The 27,314-nt window shown below is 52.8% G+C and overlaps 1 protein-coding gene across 7 annotated transcripts in view; it reads left to right on the top strand.

Moving 5' to 3' along the window:
- The window catches only part of MYH14 (myosin heavy chain 14), a 95,129-nt gene that overhangs the window by 19,897 nt on the left and 47,918 nt on the right, over positions 1 to 27,314 (top strand). For 6 of the 7 annotated variants that reach the window (XM_035724865.1, XM_027617269.2, XM_027617275.2 and 3 more), the window contains exons 3-15: positions 2,063 to 2,219; positions 5,530 to 5,557; positions 5,686 to 5,788; positions 6,434 to 6,454; positions 7,841 to 7,933; positions 8,304 to 8,367; positions 10,569 to 10,667; positions 11,587 to 11,727; positions 22,183 to 22,278; positions 24,473 to 24,591; positions 25,809 to 25,961; positions 26,173 to 26,346; positions 26,670 to 26,843. In XM_035724865.1, coding sequence (XP_035580758.1) covers positions 2,063 to 2,219; positions 5,530 to 5,557; positions 5,686 to 5,788; positions 6,434 to 6,454; positions 7,841 to 7,933; positions 8,304 to 8,367; positions 10,569 to 10,667; positions 11,587 to 11,727; positions 22,183 to 22,278; positions 24,473 to 24,591; positions 25,809 to 25,961; positions 26,173 to 26,346; positions 26,670 to 26,843 — 1,422 coding nt within the window. The remainder of the gene's footprint in view (positions 1 to 2,062; positions 2,220 to 5,529; positions 5,558 to 5,685; positions 5,789 to 6,433; positions 6,455 to 7,840; positions 7,934 to 8,303; positions 8,368 to 10,568; positions 10,668 to 11,586; positions 11,728 to 22,182; positions 22,279 to 24,472; positions 24,592 to 25,808; positions 25,962 to 26,172; positions 26,347 to 26,669; positions 26,844 to 27,314) is intronic. The other variant, XM_027617271.2, reaches the window with a different exon arrangement.

Here is a 27,314-nt window from a genome sequence, read left to right on the forward strand (position 1 = left end):
TTGCTCCACCCGCCTTCCAGAAGGTGTCAGAGGTGTGATCAAGCTCCACCCTGCTTGTCTTCGGTCCGTGCTTTATAGATGCTTGTTTGGCTGGCTGGCTGGTGATGGGGAAGACAGCGTTGATCGGTGGGTATGGTGTCCAGGCCTCCAGAAACCCAGTTTCTGCCACTAATACGGTCTTTGGCCTGGAGTCCCTGAAGGTCTCAGTCCCTTTGCCTGGATGCTTTGGGCAGGAAGGGAACCCGTCTGTTGAGGACATACCGTGCTCAGAATCCTTCTAGGTGGTCAGGATTAAAAGCCCATTTTCCAGGGCTGGGGACTGAGGCTCAGGAGGGGCAAATCCCTTGTGCGAGTCACACACAAGTGGAAACCCAGGATGACACGGCTTTGACGTCTGGGCGAGCTCTTAGCTCCCAGGTGGGACGGGTAACAGGAGAGTCTCGGGACCCACGCTTGGAGTGCCTTTTATGGGGCCCCGCCTTGGGCTGGCTGGTTTTTATTCATTATCTCCCTTAATCCCCACAGCCTCTGTAATGAGGTGGGGAGGAAACTGAGACTGGAGAGAGTCACTGGGCTGGATGGCTTCAGAGCCCCGGGGGCTGGGCATCTGCGTCAGACCCTTCCAACCGGGTGTCGCCTGCTCTGCCCCCCCCCCCCCCCCGACTCAGGTGTCTCTAACCCTCTCTATGGGCACAGCCTCTGCCCTTTGCTCCCTGGCCTTGGCAGCCAGCTCAGGTTGCCATGGGGGGCGGGGGGTGTCATCCTGGCAACAAGGTGTGGCTGGCAGGAGGGAGCTGAGGTGGGAGGGTGGCGTAGGGGAGTGGGTTCCTCCGCCAGGCAGGAGTGGGGGCCGGGGCGCCAGCAGCCATGAGATACCCTCCCAGAGAATGTGGTCCGGCTGCCCCACCCTCTGCCAGGGGAGCTCCCGGGAGCAGCTCTTTAAGGCAGCGAGGGCAGACACCCAGCAAACCGGTTGTTCGGCTCTCGGCTGGCCACCCACCCTCCCACCGTTAAAAGGGTTGGCACCTGGGAGCCGGGCAGCCCGTGGTGGCCACACCCTGCTCAGCTTGAGAAGCGCAAGCTGTCTGGGGAGCTTAAAGCAATCCTACTACTAACCCACTACGGAGCTGGCCGGATAGCTAAGTGGTTTAATCGTTAACCAGCGAGGCCACTAAGTACCTACCTCTCCGGCTCATTTCAAGGGCCAGTTCCGGCTGGCATAGCCGGTGAGGCCTCTGGGTTGGTTTAGCTGGGTGACCAGCTAGCTCTCTAGCAATCCTCGCTGCCTCTTTGTGGCTGGAGTGCCTCTGTTGTCAGCTGAACCCCGGGCCCATCAGGGGTCAGCACGAATTCAGGGAGTCCGTGAACTTGGATGCAAGAAAAATTGCATCTTTATTTTCACATACCTTGGTCCTGAACGTCAGCATTTCCTCCTGTAAGCGTGTAAGCCCGCCCGTGAGTCTGTTTTCAGTAGGAACCGCAGACTGGGTTCTGTCACGTTTCAGCGGGAGATACTGTGATACCGTCTGAGGATGTACGTTCGAACAAATACATACAAACCTAACTCTTCCTCTTCTTTCACTGCGAACAGTCCTCACCTTGTGTTCTTTCTTCGATAATGCTTTGGAGATAATTCCATATCCGTACACAAGTACCACAGCGATCCATTTTAAGAACATTCATGCAGGTCATTTCCAGACTTCTGCCATTATAAAGAGTGCTGCAGCAGATGAGCTCGCACATGGTCATTTTACGTGTGTGTGAATCCAGGTGGTAGTGGGCTGTGACCCAAGTCTGGCTGGCTGCAAAGGCCACATTCTCTTTCAGGGTGAATCCTAATCCATACAGCACCTTTGTGCAATGTGGAAAGATTCTCTTCCACCTTCAGCCTGAAAGTCTTTGTCACAAATGGTCAAATCTACATTGTCATGATCTGAACAGCAGCCCCTTTGATGGCCATCCTTGTGCTGTGCACAACCTGCCCAGCTGTACATGGCAGTCCCTGCTGCCCTCTGGGCCTCAGACAGGCAGCTGAGGCCCTTTCCTTTCTTGCCCACTGCAGACATACTCTGGCCTTTTCTGTGTGGTCATCAATCCATACAAGCAGCTTCCCATCTATACGGAGGCCATTGTGGAGATGTACCGGGGCAAGAAACGCCATGAAGTGCCACCCCACGTGTATGCAGTGACTGAGGGGGCCTACCGAAGCATGCTCCAGGGTGAGTATGGGGCTGGGACTGCTGGACATGTCTCTTCGAGGTTGGGGGGGGCGGCTATTCTGGGAGTCAGGATAAGATGACAGACCAAGAATGTCGGACTCTGAGGCTTCTTCATGGGGTAGGAGGAAGCACAAGTGGAGGGCTGAGTGGACGAGGTCTGGATCCTACCAGACAGGCCCCTTTTTATTTGTCTCTATGCTCACCCCTTCTCTCAACAGTATCATCTGGGAGCCAACTGATGCCAGGCTTCTGCAAAATTTTCTCTTGAGACAGTGATTCTTAGTGTTCATTCATTCAACATTTATGTTGTTACATGATCCACATTGTCACGGAATTAATGTCAGTCCCTTGGATGGTGGACAATGTGGGGTCACCGTGTACAGTTGGGCAGGTTGTACAAGGATGTCCGGGCAAAATGACATAATTCACATGTTCTATACATAATGTAATCATTATAAAGTATTACATATCCATTTTAATATTTGGCTTATATTAAATGCATATTAAATATTTAAAAATTTATGTCTTACTGTCATATGACATATGATGGTATGTGGCAGTATATACGGCATGTATTATACTTATATCACATATCATATGCTATAGTTCTACTGTGGGTTATAATGATGCATTTATAATGCATAATGCGGTGGTTCTCAGAGTGTGGTGAGCATCAGCATCACCTGGAAACTTGTCAGAAATGCAAACTTGGGCCCCACTCCAGACCTGCTAAGGCAGAGAAACTCTGGGAGCTTCACAAGATCCCTGGGCTCCCTCTGGGGATCCTGACACTGGCACCAAGTTTGAGAACCAGTGGTTTAATATCCGATATAGCATAAACCTGCATTATGCAGTAGAACACGTTTATTAGGCAACGTTTTTGTATTCACATTATAAATTTATATTTGGTCATTGGTGACACTTCTTTCCTTTGGTTATGTAATCTGATTTGTTATATATTTATTTTTATAATACTTTTTAGCCATTGTTATATATTGGTCATTATACCTTAGGACTAAATAAATAAATAAATAGACAAACAATAAAGCAGGGGTGAGTGGCTACTTTGTGCCGAGCACTTTTCATGGATTGACATATTTAACCTCATAATGAGCAACCCCATAAAGTAAGTGTGCTCATTATCCCTGGTTTCCAGCTGGGGAAACTGAGGCACAGAGCATGCCATCATTGCCTACAGTCCCAATGGTGGGTGGGTGGCTGAAATGGGTCTTGGACCCAGGGCTCCCAACCTCTGCCTCCCTGTATGTGGGTCACACTGTGTGTCACATCCTCACCCTGGGCTGGGTGTTGTGTGTTTTGCTGTGTGACTCACCTCGTTCTAATACCCCACCCAACTCAGCCTCTTGCTTTCTGTGTGACCCTAGCGGAACAGCTGTCCCTCTCTGAGTCTCTTTCCTCACCTGTAAAATGGAGACAGTAAACCTCAGCTGAACAGACTATGATTCATTCAACTAACTACAATTTGAGCCCCTACCGTGTGCGCCACTTTGTGCTGGGCGTGAGAGATTCAAAGACACAAGAGCGAGATCCCGGGCCCCAGGGCTCAGCCCCCGATAGAAAACAGGCCACAAAACAGCATTATGTACTAACTAGTATATAAAAACTTTTTTGGACATTCTTTCTGAGTTCTGACTACAGCCCTGTGAGGTGAGGGCTGTTTGAGCCCTGTTTTTGAGATGGGGAAACTGAGGCATGGAGCATCTTAGAGATTGGCTCAAGGTCACACAGCAAGGCAGAGGGGAGGCTGGGCCTTGAACCCACATCCGTATGGCTTCCAAACCAGGCTGAATGCAGCTCTCCCTTTGGCTTAAAACCACCTACCTGGAGACCTCCTGCCCCATTTAAAAACTATCTTGATTTTTAAAAAAGATTTATTTATTTATTTGAGAGGGGAGGGGGAAGGGCAGAAGGAGAGACAGAATCTAAAGCAGAATAGCCGCTGAGCATGGAGCCCGACATGGGGCTCGATTTCACAACCCTGAATTCATGACCTGAGCCGAAATCAAGAATCGGACGCTTAACCAACTGAGCCACCTATGTGCACCCAAAACTATCCAGATCTTTTAATCATGACCTCCAAACCCGTCTGCACAATCTCCAGCTCTGCCCTGTCCCCCAACTTCTCTGGCCTCCTTTCTGTCTCTCAGACATCTCCAACTTGGTCTCACCACGGGGCCTTTGCACTGGCTGTGTGTCCTCTGCCTGGAGCGCTCTTTCTCTACTTCCTCATCCTTTAAGGCTGAGCTGAAACATCACCTCTTCTGGGAAGCCTTCCTGGCCCTCCACCCCTGAGTCTTCTTATTACATTATACCAGGGCTTAATTCTGGCTCTATTGGCATTTGGGGCTGGAGGATTCTTTATACAGGGCATCCCATGCATTGTAGGATGTTCAGCAGCATTCCTGAGCTCTACTCAGTAGACGCAGCCAGTACAACCAAACCGAAAATGTCTGCAGACACTGCCAACTGTCAAATCATCTTCGGTTTTACTTTATGTGCTTTTTGTCCCCCAACTCAAGCAGAAGCTCCGTGAAGGCAGGGACTTTGCCAGTTCCCATCATTGTAGGTGCCTGGTGCTTAGTAGGTAATCAGTCGTATCAGGCGCAGAGTGAGCACTGGGGGAGATGGTAGGAACCATGCTGTGCTCTCTGCAGGGCAGAGATCCACCCGTGGGCCACCAGTCACCATCACTACTGTATTGTGACCTGCTTTATGCCAACGGCTGAGCCTTGGGGGCCCGGACCTTGCTCTCATGTCTTTGCATCCCACACACCCAGCGTGAGGCGGAGCACGGGAGGGGCTCAAATCGAAGTTTGTTGAACGCATTACATTCTGTTCAGTTGGAGTTTTCCTGCTCCATTTTACAGGTGAGGAAACAGGCTGAGAGAGGGACAGCAACTTTGCCAGCATCATACAGCAAGCAAGAAGCCGGGTTGGAGTGGGGCGTTAGGATTCAAGAATGTCACACATCAAAACCCTTTTGCGGGGAGGGGAGCCTGGGTGGCTCAGTCGGTTAAGCGGCTGCCTTCAGCTCAAGTCATGATCTCGGGGTCCTGGGATCGAGTCCTGTGTTGGGCTCCCTGCCCAGCAGGGGACGTCTGCTTCTCCCTCTCCCTCTGTCCCGCCCCCTGCTCATGCTCTCTCTCAAATAAATAGATAAAATCTTAAAAAAAAACCTTTTGGGGGGCAAAAGACTTTTCCTTACCCCTTTGAAGAGGGTATGGTATAAGGGGTCAGGGTCCCACTCCAGAGACCCTCCAGGTGACATGTCGACCTCTGTCCCTTACAGATCGTGAAGATCAGTCCATTCTCTGCACGTGAGTAATCCTGAAGGACTTCCTGGAGGAGGCAGGGTCCTGGCTGGGTGTGGCTCTGCTTGGAAGGGGCAGGTCTTACCTGGCATCATTGTCAACCCCCTTTGCTCTCCCCCTTGTGCCCACCATAGCGGGGAATCTGGGGCTGGGAAGACAGAAAACACCAAGAAGGTCATCCAGTATCTCGCCCACGTGGCATCATCACCAAAGGGCAGGAAGGAGCCAGGCATACCGGTGAGTGCCCTGCCTCGGGACATGCTCTGGACCCTGCCACTGGCAATGCCCCCTCCATCTGAGGCCCTGCTTTTCCCCATAACCCCCTGCCTCCCTTATGGAAGGCCATAATCGTGAGCCTTCTCTTGGCTGCCCATGCCGCCTGCACACCCACTGTGTGCCTGAGACAGTGCTAGGAGTGGAGGCAGGATGGAAACGGAAAATCGAGGGCCAGCTCGTGGCTTCATTAGCCCTCAGAACAGCACCTGGCACACGGTAGGTGCTTATAGTCTTGAGCACCTACTGTGTGCCAGGCCTGAGGTAAGGACCTACGATTCCCAGTTCCCTTCACCAGTGAGCATCTATATAGTACCAGTCGCTCTGCTTACATGAACTCAACACTCCAGTGTGTGGGTGTTGCTCTCGTGTGTTAAAGATGAGAAACTGCAGGCACGGCTGGGGTGAGGGCTAGAGAGGATTCAAACCCAGGTGATGTGGTTCCCCCAGGCCACCTTACTCCACATGCCCAATTTCCCCGGCCCCTCATGTCTCCCCACCCTGCCCACCACCCCAGACCGCCGGTTCACCTGTGTGTCTGTCCACGTTCCATGTGCCGCGTCCTGGTCTGTGTCCTGGTCCATGTCTCGTGTCCCGTGACTTCCTCAGGCTGCCAGCACCTTGTCTTATGTGAGTAGCAGGGAATCACCTGGAATCATGCCACCCCTCACGCCACCCAGGTCAGCCCAACCCACGGTCTCCCCGGCAGACAGGCCTCAGGGCACCGGTGGCCGCCCGGGAGCCACGCCGCTGCTTATGGTGGTCCCGCTGTGTGCATGCCAGGCCCCGTGCTGTCATTTAATGCCACCCTAGTGTGGAGCTCCCCCCACTGTTGTTTCTGGCAGCCCTATGCACGCATACGTCCAGAGCCCATGTTGCCACTTGGCGCAGTCCCGCTGTGTGTGTGCCCATGGGCCACAGACACCAAGATGAAGCTGTGAGACCAATTTGTCATTTACTGCTGATTTGCTGAGTGTGTGTAGATAGGACCCACAGACACATGGATTCACACAGCCCAGAGACCAACAGCGCCATTATTGCAGGCCACCTGCATACACCCAGCTCATGCTAGTGTCTGAGGGCTCATAGGAATTGATTTTTTTTTCAAGATTTTATTTACTTATTTGAGAGCGAGACAGAGAGAGAGCATGAGCAGGGAGGGGAGACAGAAGGAGAAGCAGGCTCCCCGCGGAGCAGGGAACCCGATGCGGGGCTCGATCCCAGGACCCGGGATTATGACCTGAGCCAAAGGCAGACGCTTAAGGACTGAGCCACCCAGGTGCCCTGGCTCACAGAAACTTAAAGAAATAGTTGATGCCCTCGAGAACCTTGCTGGGAGGGGAAGGGGGTTGCTGTTTCCTGAGCACCTACTGTGCTCCTGGCTCTGACACTGAGGTGGCTGGAGGGAAGTTCAGAGTAGATCCCTTCCCTGGAGCCACCTGGTGGGGGAAGGAAGCTTCCATCTCTGGAATGCCTACCATGTGCCAGACAGTTTGAAGCACGTTCTATGGACGGTATCGATTTTTTTTTTCTTAATTAATCCTGCAAGTAATCCCTGAGTCCGTGTGTTTTACAACAGATAAAGACAAAATGAAATTCCGCTTTTGTCCTCTCTGTGCCCCTTCCCTGGAGTGGTGTACCCTGTTGACAGTCTGGTGTGTATCCTCGTAGACCCTTCTCTAAATGCTTACAAACATGGGTCTATGCCTGGTGAAGTGGGAGTCTTGTTTGGTGGTGGTTTTTTTCTCAATTTAGTTTTTACTAATGGGATCACATTGTAGATATTGCTCTGCAGCAGGTTTTTGTTATGTTTTTGTTGCTTCCACTCCACAAAGCATCTCAGAGACGTTTCCTTGTTCCCTTCACAGTAAACTGAAGGGCAAGACCTGGGTGTGGGAGAGCAGGCCCCCACGCAGACACATGGAGGCCCCTCACATGCACACACCCAGCCGGTTATAGCACAGACCCCGGCCCCGGCCCGGTTGTCACTGATGGGCTCTCTCCCGTGCCCTGCAGGGTGAGCTGGAGCGGCAGCTTCTCCAGGCCAACCCCATCCTGGAGGCCTTTGGCAATGCCAAGACCGTGAAGAATGACAACTCCTCCCGATTTGTGAGTGCTGGGGGAGAGCAGAGCCTGGCTGCTGGGAGCTGGGAGCTGGGAACTTTGGGGGTGGTTAAGGGGAAGCACGAAGTGGGGGCTGACTGAGGGAGGAAGGGGCTGGGGGCCAGGACTCCTGGGTCTGAGGGAGGAGTGGCTGGGGGTCTAGGTCCTGAGGAAAGCAGTCAAAGGGGTCCGGACCTTGGATTCCCCAGGGAGCCCCTGGCTGGGACCTCACAATTGGGGCGGGGTTCAGATTGAGGGAGAGAGAAAGTCGAGATGCAGCATTAGCTCTGGGAGGGGTGAGTGTGGGTTACACGTGCTCTAGAGGTCCCCAGCGGGGAAGAGGACCCTCAGCTAACCCCTGACCCTTCCTTCCCAGGGCAAATTCATCCGCATCAACTTCGATGTGGCTGGGTACATCGTGGGTGCCAACATTGAGACCTGTATCCTCACATAGCCCCAGGGGGCACCTGGTGGCGGAGGCCGGGTGGCCCTTGGGATCTCACTGCTTCCAGGAAACAGGTGTTCACACACACGGGGAAGCCCGGCTCCCTGATGTTCAGAAACCGTGCCTCAGTTTCCCCCTCTGTGGAAGGGCAAGGAACCTGGGAAAGGCATAGATGCAGCACCCCCCCAGCGGAGGGGGGAGGCCCGGACTGCTGTGGCCTTGCTGTGGGGCGGTGGCACGGCTGTGGCCTACCACAGAGAGAGGATACAAGGCACAGGCTGCAGAGGGAACAGGCACGTGGGGCCAAGTGTGGGGGAGACCAGCTTCCAGAGTCCCCTCCCCGTGGAGTCACACAGGACAGGCAATGAGACATGACAACAGGTGTGAGACGTTGTCCATCAGGGACGCTTGTTAGAGTCTCTGTCAGGACCCTGGGGTTTTTCGTGGGGGACAGTCACGTTCAGCGCCTTCGGCCTGGCACGTACCAAAATTCCAGACTCCCCGAAGGAAAGTAGGCGTTCAGCAGAAACCACGTTGTTTGCACCAACAGCTTAGGCACAGGGAGCCCCTCCTGGTGGTCAGGGAGTGCTGGGAACCCTCCCGAAATCCAGCTTCCCAGATGCCAGCCAGCCACGGGCAGCTGTGGGAGCAGGCCGTCTCAGACCTGTGGTATCAACCCTGCTCTGCGTGGGCAGCATGCAGCCTCAGTAGGAGCTTATTTATTTTTTAAGATTTTATTTATTTATTTGAGAACGAGAGAGAGAGCACAAACTGGGGGGGAGAGGGGCAGAGGGAGAAGCAGACTCCTTACTGAGCAGGGAGCCCGACGCAGGGCTCGATCCCAGGACCCTGGATCATGACCTGAGCCAAAGGCAGATGCTTAACTGACTGAGCCACCCAAGCATCCCCCAGCGCAGTAGGAATTTAAGAGATAAAGCACCAGAGCTCCAGGAGCACAGAATTTAAGAAAATGGGCAAAGAAATCACACCGACCTGGGTTCGAATTCCAGCTCTGCCACTTTGAGGCTGAGGGACTTTCGGCACATTATTTGACCTCTCTGTGCCTCTGTTTCCCCCTCTGTGGAAGAGGGAGGATCATGGAACCTGCCCTCGAAGGGCTGGTGGGCAATGGGGGTCAAAGTCTTAGCACGGTGCCCGCCATATAGTAAGCACTCCAGAACGAGCTGCCGTCATTAGGAGTTAACGACTGGAATAAATTAGCAATGTCCTTTATTGATGTTAACATTCTTGGTTGCTAACTAGTAATCGTCACACCAGCCATATTAACAGTTAACCCCATGCCCATCCCTAGAGGTGTCTGAGAAACTCACAGTCTTCTGTGCTCTGGGGGAAGGCTGGGAGGCAGATGCAGGATGTAAGGGTTTTGGGAGGAGGTCTTAGCAAACGGGCATCTCCCATTTCCGAGCATTTGCTCTGCACCTGGTGCTGTCCGGAGAGTTCTCCCTTGTGATCCCAGTTCCTTGTCCCTGTACCCATTCTCAGCCCACTGAACAGAAGAAGAAACCAAGGCTCAGGGTGTGTGCTTCCCCCACCCCACCCTGCCTGCAGGGACCCCCTCCCCAGGTCCTCCCTCCCTTACCCGAGCAGGTTAGCGACCCGGGGAGTTTGGTCAATGGCTTGCAGCCCATCTTGGGCCCGGCTCCCCGAGGTAGGTCCCGCATTACAACTGTCATGCTGACTCCATGCTGCGTGGTCCGTGAGCGGGAGGCCACGGAGGGGCAAACAGTTAGCAGGTGTTTTATTTTACTTTAAGGTGGCTTGCCGGTTCTTAGAGTGTAAACGTGCCACGTGACTTTCCTACAAGGGAGGAGCCGATAGCCCCACTATCCATATAGGGAAACCGAGGCCAGCAGGGTAATAATGGCCAGAGATATTCTTTGCCATGGTTAGCTACCAGCCAGGCACTGCTCTGGGTGTTTGACACAGAATAATGCATCTGCCCTCACAGCAACTCTTTCATGGGTGTTGTGTTGAGCCTCTTGCACATATAAGGAAACTGAGGCACGCGTGCTTAAGTGACATGCCCAAGGCCTGGGCTGTGAACAACTCCACGGCTTCCCAGGATGGCAGGGGGACAGCACGGGCTGAGGGGGCTGGGTGGGATCCCCTCGCCGCCCTCCCCCCCACCCTCCCCGCCGCCCCTCGCCTACAGGACCTTGACTCCTGGCCGCCCAGACCTGCTGGAGAAGTCGCGGGCCATCCGCCAGGCCAAGGACGAGTGCAGCTTCCACATTTTCTACCAGCTGCTGGGAGGCGCAGGGGAGCAGCTCAAAGGTCAGTGCTGTGGCTCACGGGGAGTGGGGGGCGGGGGGAGCCCCTGGCTTCCCTGGGCCCCGGGAGGAGGAACTGGGAGGCAGTCAGTAGGATTTGTCAGGCACCTGCTTTAGGTCAGGCTCCCGCTGGGCAGTGGGTTCTGGCACCTCCCCCGGAGCCCGCTGCGCCAGGTTTCTGCTGCGCCCTGACCTTGGTGTCGTGACTTTGGCCGAGGAGAGAATCCCGCCGCCCCTGGCCCCTCGGCGTCCGCTCCAGCCCATGCTGCTGGCTGGCCCTGCTGCTGTCTGGTCCCAGCTTCCTCGTGGGTCTCGCCCACCCTGGCTGCTTGGTTCCCGGGCTGCCACTCTGGCTGCTTCTCTTCTGAAGCCGCAGGGCCTCTGCCTGCCCCGCACGGGTAACACCACAACTCCAGCTCTGCCGCAGCCCCTGCTGCCTCGTGGTCCTGCCGCCCTCTGGCTGAAGAGTCCAGGGCTCTCCTTTACGGGGCCCCTGCTGTCCCGAGGCTCCTTACCCCATAGCCTTGGCTGCCCCCCGGCCCCTCCTTACCCAGGCTCTGGGACCTCCATGCCTTCTGCCGCCAGCCCTGCTGTCCCACAGCTTCTGCCAGTTCAGGCACCCGCGGCCCGTTTGCTTCTGCAGCTGCTGCCTGCAGCAGAACTGCCTGGGCAGTTCTAGGACTTGACAATCCCTATGGAAGGAGGGATGACGACAGGGTCCGAAGTAGGGCTAAGCAAACCCCCTCCACGCCTGGCCCTTCCCATCAAACCGCGAGGAGAGGATCCTCACTCATTTGACAGAGGAAGAGACCGAGGTCCCCAGTGGGGGGAAGTGAACACTTGCCCCCGGGGTGGCTGTGGGGACGTGAGTCTGACTCCACAGCTCACCCTTGACCTTGGCGTCCACTCATTACCCCCTGCAGCTGACCTCCTTCTGGAGCCTTGCTCCCACTACCGCTTCCTGACCAACGGGCCATCTTCATCTCCCAGCCAGGAGCGGGAGCTCTTCCACGAGACACTGGAGTCCCTGAAGGTCCTGGGATTCACCCCGGACGAAATCACCTGTGAGTGAGCCCTGAGCCCCCGTGAAGGGTGGGGCTGGGGCAGCGCGCGGGCAGGTGGGGGACCTGGACATGCAGTCCTCTCTGGTTGGGAAAAAGATACAGGGATTGGAGGAGGGAGGAGGTACAGCTTTAAGGAGGGGATCGGGAAGGGGACACAGAGAGGGTGACCTCTGAGCCGAGGCCTGAGGAGCCAAGAGGGTGAGTATTGGTGCTAGCAGGTTGTTACCCGCCCCCAAATAAAACAGTGGGTTATTTTACCAGCAAAATGGATTTATTCAGGAATAGTGGAGAATTGTAATTTGGGACAAGCAAGCTACAACAGGAATCCAGCAAGGGATAGGAATTTTATCTTACGGAGATGAGAAGGAAGTCAGAAGACGTTGTTTTGAACAAAAGTCCTCTGGAGAAAAGCAAGAGTTGAGGGTGTTGGCGGTTTCTCTGGCTGAGCTGCTGGGGCAGCCAGTTTCTTATAGGAGATGCAATGTACATCTTTCCCTGTTTGGGCCTGTCACTGAGGATTCTCTCCTGTTGAAGATTCTTCTGCTGGTGTCTGTACTTAACGTTGGGTAGTGTGTCTCCCACTTCCAGCCTCCCCTTCTAGCCTCCCGCGTCTGCTTTTGTGAGGTTTCCCTTGCTAATTTTCAGAGAGAGAGAAGAGCCTTCTACGCCGGGGGGACAGCCTGTGCAAAGGCCCTGGGGCAGAAAGGCATGGCGTGTTTGAGGAATTAAAGCTTCTAGAGTGGATTCGGTCTAGTGTGTGACCGAGGGGTGGGGAGATGGACCTGCCGAGGCAGGCTGGGCCCCAGACACCAGACTGAGGGGCTGGGGCTTTGTTCTGGGGGCACCAGGGAGCCGTGGGAGAGCTGGGAGCAGGGCAGAGGCCCCTCTGAGCTGTATGGAGGACGCGTCGGAGGCCTGGAGGAAGCTGAAGTAAAGGGCAGGGAAGACCCTGACTGTGGCCCTCGTTGGTCTGCCCCGGGCGGCACTGGAACGAAATACTCGGCTCATTCCCTGGGTGGCGATGCTTTGCCCCCCACTGGTTTTCACCAGATCATATGTTTTGACAGTAGCTCAGCGGCAGTCCTGTATTTGTCTGCTCGGGCCGCTGTAACAAAGCACCACAGGCTGAGTGCCTTCAGCAGCAGAAATGGACCGTCTCCCAGTTCTGGAGGCCAGACTGCTGAACTCCAGGTGTCGGCAGGGTTGCTCTGTCCTGGGAGAATCTGTCTGTCCCCTGCCTCGCTCCCAGATTCTCGTAGTTTCCTGGCAAACTTCGGTGTTCCCTGGCATGGCGAAGCATCACACGAGCTCTGTCGTCATCTTCATGGGGCTTCTCCCCGTGCGCGCATCTGTGTGTTCAAACCGCACCCCGCCCCCCCGCTTCTATAAAGCCACCCGTCGCGTGGGGTTAGGGGCCACCCTACTCCACTGTGATCTCGTCTTGACTTAAAGAATTCCATCTGCAATGACCCAATACCCAAAGAAGGCCACACTCTGAGAGGGCTTGGGGGTTAGGACGTCAACATACCTGTTTTGGGGGGAGAGGGTATGATTCGACCCATGACAAGTACGTGTAGGTGGACCCGTCTTTTTGCAACCGCCTGACTGTTCATCATTTGGATGAACTTGGAGTCCCGTGGAGAAAGCCTCTGGTCTCTGGCACTGCGGGAGGCCCTGGGAGCTATTGTTGGCTCTAGGGCCAATTGGGAGGGCTGGAACCCGAGCAAGCGCCAGCTTGGCCGTCTCCCCGGGCTGCAGACAGAGGCCAGCCTTCTTGGCATATTGACACCGGGTCCCAGGCCCCCCCTGCTGGATTTCCTAACCGTGGTTGCAAAACTTCCTCCACCTGGTGAGTATCTGCTCTCCTCCTGGGGCAACTGACAAACAAATCCAGATGGCGGCCACAGTGGGGGCCTGGCCTCCTGACACAGGTCACCTCAAGTAACCCTCCCCAGGGCCACCCCGCTGCTTGGTGGGCGTGGGCAGCAGCTCCGATTTTTGCAATTCGGAGACAAAACTTTGGAAGTGACATATGTGTGTGGTGACATAATCTGGATGTGCCAAAGGTCATAGTGTGGAAACCAGGTCTCCTGCAGGGCCCCAAGCCCTACTTTCCCCCGGCTTCCCACACATCCTTTCAGAAATATTTTAGACTTTTAGGGAAGGACACACATTATTTTTCCTTCTTTCTTTCTTTGTCAGAGAGAGAGAACACAAGCAGGGGGAGTGGCAGAGGGAGAGGGAGAAGCAGGCTCCCCGCCAAGCCAGGAGCCGGACACCACACGGGGCTTGATCCTGAGCCAAAGGCATACACTTAACCGAATGAGCCCCTAGGCATCCCCATGTTATTTTTCTATAAAACAAGGCATTCTGTGGTCCCAGGGCTGATGTCCAGCCATACCGGTAATAAAAATGGTAAGATATTTTTCTACTGAATTTAAAAGGTCCCCCGCAGGGGTGCCTGGGTGGCTCAGTGGGTAAAGCAGTCAACTCTTGATTTTGGCTCAGGTCTTGATCTCAGGATTGTGAGTTTAAGCCCCGGGTTGGGCTCCACACTGGACGTAGAGCCTACGTAAAACAAAAACAAAAACAAAAAAAGGTCCCCTGCAGTTGCTGTAAGTGACCCTCATCTCCCTGACCTTCTTCCCAGGACCATCTCAGATACAGCAACGAACAGTTGAAAATCACGTGGCACATCAGGGGGCGGTGTGGGGGTTAAGGACTCCACCCCTTTGCTGGCGTGCTTTGTGCCCCGCGTTTCTCAGCACACAGTATATTTTAGCGATAATTCTGGTTTTGTATGTAGACTTTAGTGTGTGTGTGTGGGGGGGCTGCATAAGATTTCATTGTTTAAATGGCCTATGATTCTTTTAACCAGCCTCTGTCCCTTGCAGACAGACCTTTAGGGTGTTTGCACCCATTGCTATTAGAATGAACCTCCCCCCCCCAAAAAAAGAGCTGCCAAGAATATCCTTGTAAGGAGCTCTCTGTGCTCATGTGTCAGAAGAACAGTAGGATCAATTCTTAGAAGCGAAATGCTGGGTCTAAGGAGAAGGTGCACTTTTTGTTTTTAATCCAGCTTTAAGGAAAGTGTGACAGCGGGATTGAGCTCAAATTCGCACACTCTGACACTCACCTGGTGACAGTGTACAAGGCAGGGGCTTTCAGTCCGTTCACAGAGTCAGGCTACCCATCCCCCGAGGCAAGTCTAGAACCCTTTCAGTGGCCCAAGAGGATAGCTTGCACCCTTTTGGCATCGGTCAGCTGCCTGTTTCCACTGCCAGCCATTGGCAACTGGTAGTCGGCTTCCTGTCCCTGTGGATTTGCCCATCCTGGCCCTTTCATGTAAATGGGATCATACAATACGGCAGCCCTGGTGGCTGGCTGCTTTTACTCCACGTAATGGTTTCAGGTTCATCCATGGGGTGGCGTGTGTCAGTGTTTCATTCCTGGTTATTGCTGAATAGTTTTGACTTTTATCTTTCTATTACGGACACCAGGTCCGATAATCGATCACCCACTGGTGGCTTCTTGGGTTTTGCCTGGAACCCCCCATCTCCCACCCCCAGGGCTCCGAGTGGTTTTTACGTTGTAGAGAATCCACTTCATCACGGTCCAGAAGGTGGCGCTAGGCTCCGTTTCCACCCGCCCTGTCCCTGGAGTGCTGTTTCCCTTCATGGGTGCCTGCAACCACTGCTGTAAGCTTTTTGGTTTTTGCTGGTGTGGTAGGTGGATGGGGTCTCATGGTTTTATTTGGTGTTTTACTTACAAAGAGTGGAGCCAGCCGGTCACCTTTTTCTTTTTTTTAAGGTTTTATTTACCATTTATTTGGGAGAGCGAGCGAGCTAGAGAGCAAGCAAGGGTGCAAGCTTACTTACTTACAAAGAGTGGAGCCAGCCGGTCACCTTTTCTTTTTTTTTTAAGGTTTTATTTACCATTTATTTGGGAGAGCGAGCGAGCTAGAGGGACAAGCAGACTCCACGCTGAGCAGGAGCCCAATGCAGGGCTCGATCTCCCGACTCTGAGATCGTGACCTGAGTGAAACCAAGAGTCGGATGCTTAACTGACTGAGACACCCAGCCATCCCGCGGTCACCTTTTCATAGACTCCTTTTGACAAAAGGAGACAGAGGTCCAGGGAGGTGGGGTGTCTGCCCTACGACTCCCCCCAGATGACAAGGGCATGATGGAAACCGGGTCTGACTCCAAAGCCCCACGATCCGTTTTTAGAGAGGCAGGTGGGCGACAGTGGGAAGCCCAGCGCGGAGAGCCCCGGGGACCAGTCCAAGCAGGGCGTCCACCCTCCTCCCCGCTTCCTGTCTTCCCCAGTGCTGGCCCCACGAATGCCACTCCGACGAGGCTGCGCAGGGAGCCTGGCGCTTGGGGAGGCGTGCGCTCGCTCCAGTGAGCAGCCCACAGCGTCACAGCTCCACACCCCTGCAGGCCTGGGCTTGCTTGCAATCAGCTGGTCTGAAGTCACCCGCAAGAGCTAACTGCCAACTTCTCAGGTGTCAGATTCGCCTGGGTGCTTGGCACCGATGCAAGGTCCTAAGCCAACGGGCAGAGGCCATTTTTAAGGCCACTGGGAGGGGGGAGGACTTAAATCTGGGCTGGGTCTGAGCGGAGGTTAAGGAATGAATGATCATTCCATTTGTTAGGGGATGATGCCATTGTGGGTCTATAAGGAGAGGTCTTTGTTTATTTATCTTTCTGGAGGTGCTCTGCTGTCCTCTGGGAAACTCCCAGAACTGCCAGGGCTCTGGGCTGCCCCTGTCCACCCTTTCCTCCCGACCCCAGATGGGCAGAACCAGAGGTCTCTGAGCCCAGCCCCCCTCACTGCCCAGCCAGGGAAACTGAGGCCCAGGAGGTCACCCAGCTTGTCCAAGTTCACACAGCAAACTCCCACATCCAGTAATGTATGTATCCCCCATTAGTTAACCCTTTGCCCTTTATTCATGAATATATGGATTCATTCAACCCGTGATGGGGTTTGTGGGCCCGACCTCTGCAAGCGCTGGGCGAAATTCACAGTGACCAAGACAGAACCAGCCCCTGACCTGTGAAATGCTCAGACCTGGAAGCATCGAATCACACAAATGGATTAAAGCTGAACCGGTGGGAGGGTGAGCGATGGAAGGTGCATGGAGCAGGGACCGTGTGTCACAGCATTCCAGTGCGGCCTGGGGAGGGTCCCCTGGAGGAGGTGGCCCTTGCCTGAGCACTGATGGTCTGGCAGGAGCTAACCAGGCGTAGGAGGTGCTGACGGCATCCAGGTGGAAGGAACTGCCAAGGTAAAGGCCTGGTGGCAAGAACAGTTTTGGAGAAGCTGATGGGGGGCTGGGGTGGCTGGTTGGAGTAAGCAAGGGGACCCTGGGTCTGGAGAGGGTGGGAGGGTCGAGGACAGGGTGTCCAAGACCCTGATAAAGAGCTCAAATTGAATCCCAAAAGTACTGGGGACCACGGAAGGAATTCTTCCCTGGGAACAGGCAAGCTCAAGTTCATTCTTGAAAACATTTATAGAGCGCCTACTGCATGCAGAGCACACAGGCAGCAGATGAGTAAGGGACAGATACTTCCCACCAGGAGTTATGATCTCAGTAGAAATGGAGAAAAATCGATACTTGTTGCACACCCTGCCGTGCCCTGCAAACTATCAAAACCTGATTTTGGGGGTTTTCTTTTTACTTCTTTTTATTATTTTATTATTATTGAATGTTCTGTTAGTTTCAGGTATACAACATATGGATTCAACAGTTCTGTTCACTATTCAGTGCTCATCCCAAGTGTAGTCACCGTCTGCCTTTTTTTCCTTTGAGAGAGAATCCACGTACCGTAAAATTCACCATTGTCAAGCGCGCAGTGTGGCCGTTTGTGGCCTCTGCACAATCGCACTAATTCCAGACACCAAGTCCTTTCTTAACAGCCTTTTTTTTTTTTTCTGGACAAGATCTGACATTTCAACAGGTATGAAACTCAAAAAGAATATAATCACTAACGTGTCCTGGGCTCCCAGGAAGCTACCTCTGTCCACGGTTTTCCCGTGTGTCCTTCCGAGCAAGGCGTCTTGAAGCCGTCAGACCAGTGACCCTCCTTCTGTTTTCAGGGTTTGTTCAAAAAAACCTTTTTATTTGGAATAATTTCAGCTTTACAGAAAAGTTACAAAAAGGGACGGAACATTGCCACGCTCTTCTCGAAGATTCCCCGGGTGCTAACATCTTGCCACATTTGCTTCTCGTCGGTCTTCCTAATTACTTATTCTGAGCCGTTTGAGAACAGGAGTGTGGAGGGGCATGCAGCCGCACCCCGGCAGACTCTAGGCTGGGGGCGGGTGATGGTCCCGCGAGGTGGAAGGAACAAGCCGAGGTGGGGACGGAGGCACAGGTGCACACGGCTTCGAAGCACATCACTCTAACTTCCGCTCATGTGGCCTTCTCCCTTGGCCTCCCTCTTATGAGGACCCTGCAGCTAGAGCCAGAGCTCATCAGTCTCCCATCTCAGCATTCTTAATCACATCCGTGAAGTCCATTTTGCTCTGCCAGGTAACATTATCAGGGTCTAGGAATTCGGATGTGGACCTCTGGGGAGGGGGGGCATTGTTCAGCCTACGACCCTTCCGAATCTGTCAGTGCCTTTTTTTTTTTTTTTTTTTTTAAGTAGGCTGCCTGCCGAACACGGGGCTCGGGGCTTTCTGCAAGTGAACAGCCTATATAACCAGCATCTAGAAGCCCCCTGGTGTCCCTTCCCGTCACCAGAACTGCTGCCTCCCCCCCAACCGTGAGCTTAAAACCTGCATGGAAATCAAGAGTCCGACGCTCAACCGACTGAGCCACCCAGGCGCCCCCCATCTGCATATTTTTTTAAAAGAACGTTCTCTTACGCAACCGCAGGACCGTACCATCACCGGGAGCTTAGCATCGGCACTGTTAGCACTGTCCTCTCGTTCACAGACCATATTGTCCCAGCGGTGTCCTTTACAGCACCCAAAAATGTTTTTTACAGGCTTTATGTCAGTTTTCCTAACAATGTCCTTTAGAGCAAAAAAGATTTTGTAAGTGACACACACAGGGGCGCACGCACACCTGCACGCATGCGTACGCGCGCGCACACATTTCCCAGGGGCCAGGATGACCCGTACCTACCGCATTTTATTCTCGGTGTATCTGGAACTATTCTTCCTGTATCGTTGGTGACCTTGACACTTTTGAAGATTACGGACCAGTTGCTTTGTCTCCGCTTGGGTGTGTTTCCTTGCGGTTAGATTCAGGTTACGCATTTTTGGCAGGAGTCTCCCAGGAAGGTGCTCCTCCCTCCCCCTCCCCCTCCCCTCCCCACCCCTCTTTTCTAAGTAAACAGTGTAGGAGCGTAGACACCAAAAAATGCGCCTGGAGCCTATGCATCCAGTTCAGGGGCTTTCTGCAAGTGAACAGCCTATATAACCAGCATCTAGAAGCCCCCTGGTGTCCCTTCCCGTCACCAGAACTGCTGCCCCCCACCCCACCCCGAGTGTGATCATTATTCTGGCGTCGAAGAGCTAGAGTTGTTTTACTTGTCCCCGAATTTGTTACAAATTCAGCATGTGTGCTTTCGTGTTCGGCTTCTTCCATGACTGTGCAATTTGTCCATGTTCAGTGAGTGGCTGGGAGGGGGCTTCTTTTTTTTTTATTTTTATTTTTTAGATTTTATTTATTTGTCAGAGAGAGAGAGAGAGAGCACAAGCAGGGGGAGCTGCAGGCAGAGGGAGAGGGAGAAGCAGGCTCCCTGCTGAGCGGCGAGCCCCGTTTGGGGCTCAATCCCTGGACCCCGGGATCATGAGCTGAGCCGAAGGCAGACACTTAACCGACTGAGCCACCCAGGCGTCCCAGGGGAGGGGGCTTCTGAGGGGCTGGCTCCACAGGTGCATCCACTCTGTAAAAACTCATTGAGCCTGATGGGTGTGATTTGTGCGCTCCTCTGTATGTGGGCTATATGTTCGCATTTACGCTAGAATTTTATGCTGGAAGAGGGAGGAAAGAGAAGCACTGCTGTAAAGGCTGCAGACCCTGGAGTTTGCACCTCAGCTCTGCTGTGGATGAGCTGGATGCTCTTGGGCAAGTTGGCTCCTGGAATGTGCCTTGATTTTCCCATCTGTGAAGGGATTTTACTCCATTCCAAACCTGTAAAATGTTATCGTAGGATCTGCCTCCCTGAGTTGTTATGAAGGTTAAATGAGTTCATTTGTACGTGTTTGGAACAGGACCTGGCGTGTATTGAGTGAAAATAAGTCAGTGTCCATTTGAACCTGTAAGTCACAAAAACTGTTCTGGAATGCGTCGTTGATGGGGTAGCTGGGCACTCGCGCTGATTAGGGTCACAGTGAGAGCAGCAGATACAGACCCAGCCTGAGGTAGGCGTGTTATGTGGTCCACTCAAAGGCCACGGGCCCCTTTGCTGTCAGAGATGACAGAGTTCTGAGATGATGCCCAAATCTTGATAACATTCTGAACAAAACCAACCACAGTCCTCAGATTGCACAGTGGCTACCCTCCTGGAACATCCACTGTGTATTTTTTTTAAAAGATTTTATTTATTTAGTTATTTGAGAGAGAGAAAAAGATATTGAGTGGGGGTGGGGAGAGAGAATCCCAAGCGGACTCTGCGCTGAGTGCGGAGCCCAACATGGGGCTCAAGCTCACCACCCTGAGCTTATGACCTGAGCAGACACCAAGAGTCGGAGGCTTAACCGACTGAGCCACCCAGGCATCCCCAAAAATCCACTGTGTATTAAAACCAAACACAAAACACTTGTGTTTATACATAAAACAGTTGGGATTGGACTCAGATAATTACAGTACATTATGTCACAGACACAGATGTCTAGTGGGACATTTAGGAGTCACATGGGGTGTGGGCAATTCTGTGTAGTGCAGAGGGCCCTGCCCTGGGCCCCGTCTGGGTCCCAACCTGCGCAGGCCCTGTGATACCCAGAAACACCCCACAGATTGCCCCCATGGCCTCCATTGTTATGCCAGCCAACCCCTGGGGGTTCCTGAGATGTACTCTAGGGGGCAGCACTGACTGTCCATTCACAAGGAACTTTCTGGAAGCTCTGGGCTAGCCTGCGCTTACAGTCCCTCCTCTTTTGTGGCTTCTGCATTTGCGAACAGGGGTGGGAAGCTTGAGTTGTCCAGCGCACACGCAGCTGAAGTTCAGCAAGGCGGTATTCTGCCTTCCTGTCTCAGCTCATACCGTAACCCAGAGTCCTTTTCTCCTTTTCGCCTGCACTCTGCTGAGTGCCACGTTTTTCACGTTTCTTATGCTTTTCTTGTTGATGGCTTCACTGTCTAAAATGCCCCCCAAGCAAGGTGCTTAATGCTGGCCAACATCCCCAAATGCAAGAAGGCAAGAAGGCTGTAGTGTGTCTCACAGAGAAAACACATAAATCCGATGAGCTTCCTTCAGGCTCGAGTTAGCTGTTGGCTGTGAGCTCAATGTTAACGAAGCAACATTATATGTTAGATAAGGCGTCTTTGAACAGAAACACATACAAAACAAGGTGATGTTACTGATCAGTTGATGACATTATGACCGGAGGCTCACAGGAACAAAACCCTGTATTTCCCATAAGCGAATTCGATTGCATTTGCTAATTTGTGTTCACGGTGACTACAAAGAACATAACTCGGCAATAAGGAGAATCGACTGTATATTTTTTGCCTTTTTAAAATGTAGACGGTGGTATGCTGTCTATACCACTCTGCACCTCACATTTTTCACTTGATAGTTTAGAAATCTTTTCATATTTAGGGCACCTGGCTGGCTCAGTCTGTAGAGCGTGCAACTCTTTTCTTGGGGCTATAAGTTTGAGCCCCACGTTGGGTGTAGAGATTACTTAAAAATAAAATCTTAAAAAAGGAAATCTTTTCATATTGCCCAAGACTTTCTTCGTTCATTCCCATGTGTCCTTTTAAATCTTACATGCATTGCTTTATAAAACGGACATAAGCAGACACCAAATGGTGCTAAAACAAACCTTGAATATAAAATACAGAATTCATGTATCCGTTCTTATGTTTTAGGACCTGCCCAGTGTCACAGATGGATTTTAAGCTGAGGGGCGGTGGTGTAATTTGACATAGAGTTGGGTTTTGTTTTGTTTTGTTAAGATTTTATTTATTTGTTTATTGGAGAGAGAGAGCATGTGTGCACGCCGGCGGGAGGGTGGGGTGGGGAGGGGCAGAGAGAGAGAGAGAGAGAGATTCTCAAGTGAACTCCGCGCTGAGGGTGGAGCCCAACTCGGAGCTTGATCCCATGACCTTGAGATCATGACCTGAGCTGAAATCAAGAGTCCAACACTTAACCAACTGAGCCACCCAGAAGCCCCTGACATAGGGTTTTCACATAGATTTTTAAAAAGACCAGTTAGGACCACACATCAGGGTCTGGAGCCCTATGTGATTGTTCTCTCTCTGCCCCTTAGCCATGCTACGGATAGTCTCAGCCGTTCTTCAGTTTGGCAACATCGTCCTGAAGAGAGAACGGAACAACGATCAAGCCTCCATGCCTGACAACACAGGTGCTCCGCCTGGCCTACAGCCCACCCACCTGACCCAATGTTCCCTGTTCCCCCAGACAGAGCATCACCCCCATTCCCCACTCCCCAGCCAGGCGTGCCTCCAAGCTGTGCTGATCCTTTACCGAAATGTCATCTCCCACTCTTTTCCTGATTCGAAAGGTGTCCTCTCTGCCGAAGGTTTGAACAACACCAGTGTGCCGGAGATCCCCCGTCATCCCGGCCCTTCTGAGAAAACCATTAGCATTAGGCTTTTCTCTTCCTGGCCTTTGTGCTCTGCATATATATATACATATATATATATATGTATGTATATATATATATATATATATATACTATTTTTTTCGCTTTTCAAAAGCAGAATTATAGTTGATATTCCTTTTTTATCAAAATGGAAATAGCTCTGCTTCTTTATGATCATAAAATAATACAAGTTGGATGGGGGGAATCTGGCAATACAGAAAACTATAAAAGCAGGGAAATGACCCACAGTCATACTCCTGAGAGGTAATTACTACAACATTCTGGGGTATTTCTCTCTGGGCTTTGTTCTCTGTCCATATCATTGCAGAAATAATTGTCATAGAAGTGGAAACATGCTTCGCACCCTTTCCCCCTCAAGACAGCAAGAGCTTTCCATCCTGATTATAAAATCCTATGGGCTCATTTTCCAAAACTACACAACTACAGAAAATATGAGAAAAGGACCCCCTCCCACCACACTGTCGATCAGCGGTATCACCTGTGGCGCTTGGGGGCTCTATTCACACACCCAGCAAGTGTGCTGTGCACCTCATTTATTCATTCAGTCTACAAAATTGGGGTCAGACCTTGTAGACCATTTTGAAATTTGCTTTTTTTCCCTTAATGCCCTGAGGGTAACGTTTCAAGGTTATTAACTAGAACACTACTGGGGTTTCTTCCTCTGGGGTCTGTGGGTAGAACCATATGTCAGCATAATTAATCTCCTGGGAAATCCTGGGTGTTTCATTCTCTGCATTTGCAAACATTCATTGGAGAACGAGTCCATGGGCCAAAGGACACAGCAGAGGCTTTAGAACCCTCCAGAACATTCCTGTGACTCACAGCATAGTGCCCCAGTACACATTCCCTGCTGTTCTTCAGGCCACTTGTTATAATTCTTAATCACTTTCCGTACCATGCAAAGTCACCATAGAAGAATTAGAAACTACGACTGCACCAAAAGAACAAACAAAAAAATGTAAATGCTCGTCAGCTCACCTCTCAGAAAGAATCACTGTTTATTTGGTGTTTTTCCTTCTAGATGTGTTCTTTTCCTTTCTCTTTTCTGCTGGTGCTAAGAATTTGTAGTAATGGTTTTCCCATTATGGAAGTGACAGAAGCTGGAAAACATTTCTTAATTACCATTTTTTATGAATTTTTTTCTCTACAAAAATAGAGAAGAGCAAGTTGCTTTTAAATATTTATTTATTGGCCACTTCCATAGGTTTTTACTCCAGTAGCTTTTCCTCCAATATTTTATTAGCAATTGTCCAAGCATACAGAAAAGTTGAAAGAATTTTATAGCAAACACCCAGATATCCACCACCTAGATTCTACCATTGACATTTTCCACACTTGCTTTATTGTGTTCTTTCCATATATCGTTCGTCCATCCTGTTGTCTGGTGCATTTCAAAGTTGAAGATTTCCGTGCACTTCAGCCTGTACATGAGTAGTTCACATGTACATGCATCAACTCGCATATGCACATCACCTACTGGTGTCCGGTATTTGCTTACAATTCTTTCTTTGGAGTGAAACATACAAACGGTGAAATGCACACATATTAAGTGTACCGTGTAATGAGTGCTAGTAATTTTCAGTGACTACAGAACACGTATTCAAATGGAGGATCCCTGACTCCCTGACCAATCCCCAGTTGCTGGGCATTCAGCTTGTTTCCTGTTTTCCTCTATTACCTACAAGGCTGTGGTGTACATCCTCCTGGTCCAGTCTTTGCTCACCTCTGGGATTACTTATCCCATCTTGGTGTCCCTGAGAGAGAATTATTGGGCCAGAGGACGTACACGCTTTTAGGATTGTAATGCTTGCTAGTGGGAGAGGCTGGGCCCCTCGTCTGTTCCACCAGCAGTGGGGGCTACCCCCTCCGCTGCGCTCAGTGGCCCGCTGCCGCCTCCTGGGGCTGATCAGACCTTTGTGCCTCTCACCCTCAGCTGCACAGAAGCTCTGCCGTCTCCTGGGACTAGGGGTGACAGACTTCTCCCGCGCCCTGCTCAGCCCCCGCATCAAAGTTGGCCGAGACTACGTGCAGAAGGCTCAGACCAAGGAACAGGTGGGTGGGGCTGGGGGGGCAGGCGGGGTGCATGGAGAGCCAGGCACCAGGGTCCTGGGCCTTCAAGCAGCGCATGCTGGTTTTTCGCTCACTCAACAAACTTTGGCTGATTGTTCGCTCCATTGCCCGCTCAGGTTCTGGTGCTAGGAGTAGAAGTCGTAATGGAAACAAAGACCATGCCTTGGTGGAGCTCAGGTCGAAGTAGGGAACAGATCATAAAAGAAGATACATAAGCAGTGAGGCCTTCTGTGAAGGAGGGGGTTCATGTGGTCAGGAAAGTTCTCCATGAGGAGGTGATGTTTGAGTTTGGACCCAGATGGTTCAAGGCAGAGGGAACAGCCCTGGGGCTGGAACAGGCTTGGTGAATTGCGACTGTCAAGGTGGTCAGTGAGGCTAGAGAGTGGGGCAGCGGGTGGCAGAAGCTGCAGTCAGGGAGGTTGGAAGGGGACAGATCATGCAGGGTCTTAGGAGCCACAGAAAGGAGGTGAGTTTCATTCAGAGAGCAGTAGGAGGCCAGTGGGGGTTTAAGCCGGGGAGCAACCTGATTCGGTTTGTCTTTTATAAAGATCCCTTCGTCTACTGCATGGAGAATTGGATCCCAGGGGCACGGGTGGGAACAGAGAGACATAAGGAGGCTGCTGTCATAGTCCAGGAAAGCGATGATGGTGGTGGGACTGGGGAGAAGTGAACCCATGCTAGAGGTTTTCAGAATCCAGCTTTCGGGCAGAGGCCTCTGCCTGGCCCCAGGCTGGGCACTCAAACAAAGTACTAGGGTGAAGAAGACACAGTGGGGGCCACTGGGGGTCAGAGATTGGGGGTCACATGAGAGGCCAGGTTCCACTCTCAGCTGAAGTACTATTGTTAGGATCCATTTTACAGATGAAGAAACTGAGGCACAGAGAGGTTTAGTCACATGCCTGAGGACGCAGAGCTTCTGAGGGGCAGAGCCAGGATTCAAACCCGTGTTGTCAGGCTCGAGTCCACCTTCTTAACTGTTATGCTGTCGAAATTAGTTCGAGGGATGAGGGGAAGATGAATGAACTAACGTGCCCCCAAGTGCCTCCCACGCTGCCTGGCACGTAGTAGGGCTCTGAACTGGTTGACATCATCATTAATGTCATCATTATCAATGAGCTGTGAGGGGGGCCCGTCCACACCAGTGTCTCCTTGCTGGGGGGCGGGCTGGGCCCTCATCATGTGCCCCCCACCCCTGGCAGGCTGACTTTGCGCTGGAGGCCCTGGCCAAGGCCACCTACGAGCGCCTCTTCCGCTGGCTGGTCCTGCGCCTCAACCGTGCCTTGGATCGCAGTCCCCGCCAGGGCGCCTCCTTCCTGGGCATCCTGGACATCGCCGGCTTTGAGATCTTCCAGGTCTGCGCTTGGTGCCAGGCTGGGGCTGGGAGGGCTCCGTCACTCTGGCCCTGTCCCCCTCCCTCTGGTCTCTGTCCCCATCTCTCTGGTCTATGTCCCCCTCCCTCTGGGTGTCTGTCCACCCACCCTGGTCTCCATTCCCCCGCCCCCGCAGTCTCTGCCCCTCCCCCGTCTCTGTCCCCTCTCTCACTTGTCCCTTCACCTCCTGCAGCTGAACTCCTTCGAGCAGCTCTGCATCAACTACACCAACGAGAAACTGCAGCAGCTCTTCAACCACACCATGTTCATCCTGGAGCAGGAGGAGTACCAGCGCGAGGGCATCCCCTGGACCTTCCTCGACTTTGGCCTCGACCTGCAGCCCTGCATCGACCTCATCGAGCGGCCGGTGAGCCTGAGGGTCCTCCCGCCCCTGGCACCCCCCCCCCCCCCCCCGCCTCCACCAGCCGTGAGATCGGAGACCTCGGTCCGACTCCTGCCCTGCTGGGCCTCCGGCCTCTAAATCGGTTCATGACAGCATCAGCTTTATGGTTGCGTAGGCCCCGGATGTGCCTGCCACGGGGCCTGGCTTGAGCCAGAGCTCTCATCAACAGCCGGAACTGTGTTCTATTGTATGTCCGTGTGCCTCTTACAAGAGCTACACGTTAGCAGCAACCTAAGCGTCCAGTGTGTGGGGATCTGACGTACTCTTCTCCTCCTGTTGGTGGTTAGGCTAACCCCCCTGGGCTCCTGGCCCTGCTGGACGAGGAGTGCTGGTTCCCAAAGGCCACGGACAAGTCCTTTGTAGAGAAGGTGGCCCAGGAGCAAGGAGGCCACCCCAAGTTCCAGCGGCCAAGGAACCTGCGGGACCAGGCTGACTTCAGCGTCCTGCACTATGCGGGCAAGGTAGGTGGCTGGGCTGGCCCTGGGGCCTGTGGGCGGGAGGTGGGGACCACTTGGCTGCAGATGCAGGGGGAGTGCAGAGGGAACACAGCCCCCCCCCCCACCAATGTCCCCTGGAACGAGACACTGACAGGGGCCGGGGAAGCCCGAGGAGGACCGAGGACTCTGTCTGATGAAGTCAGCAAAAGCTTCCTCAAGGAGGGAATGTTTCCAGTAGGCTTGGAGGGGTGGATAGGAGTTCGCCGTGAGGAGAATCATGTGCATTTTATTCCCTCATTTGGCAAAGATGTGCCTTTTGTGTGCTCAGCCCCGTGCTGAGCAAAGCTGGGGCCCCACGCCAGACGTGGTTTCTGTCCTCACATAGTTCCTGATCTGGGAGAAGGACAAATACAGACCATGAGGATAGAAGGCTGCTAGATGCTTCAGTGGGGGTAGCATCAAAGCCCAGAGGAGGAATGCCAGGGGAAGTTTCCG

The sequence above is a fragment of the Zalophus californianus genome, chromosome 17 (genome assembly GCF_009762305.2).
Source record: "Zalophus californianus isolate mZalCal1 chromosome 17, mZalCal1.pri.v2, whole genome shotgun sequence".
Taxonomy (NCBI): Eukaryota; Metazoa; Chordata; class Mammalia; order Carnivora; family Otariidae; genus Zalophus; species Zalophus californianus.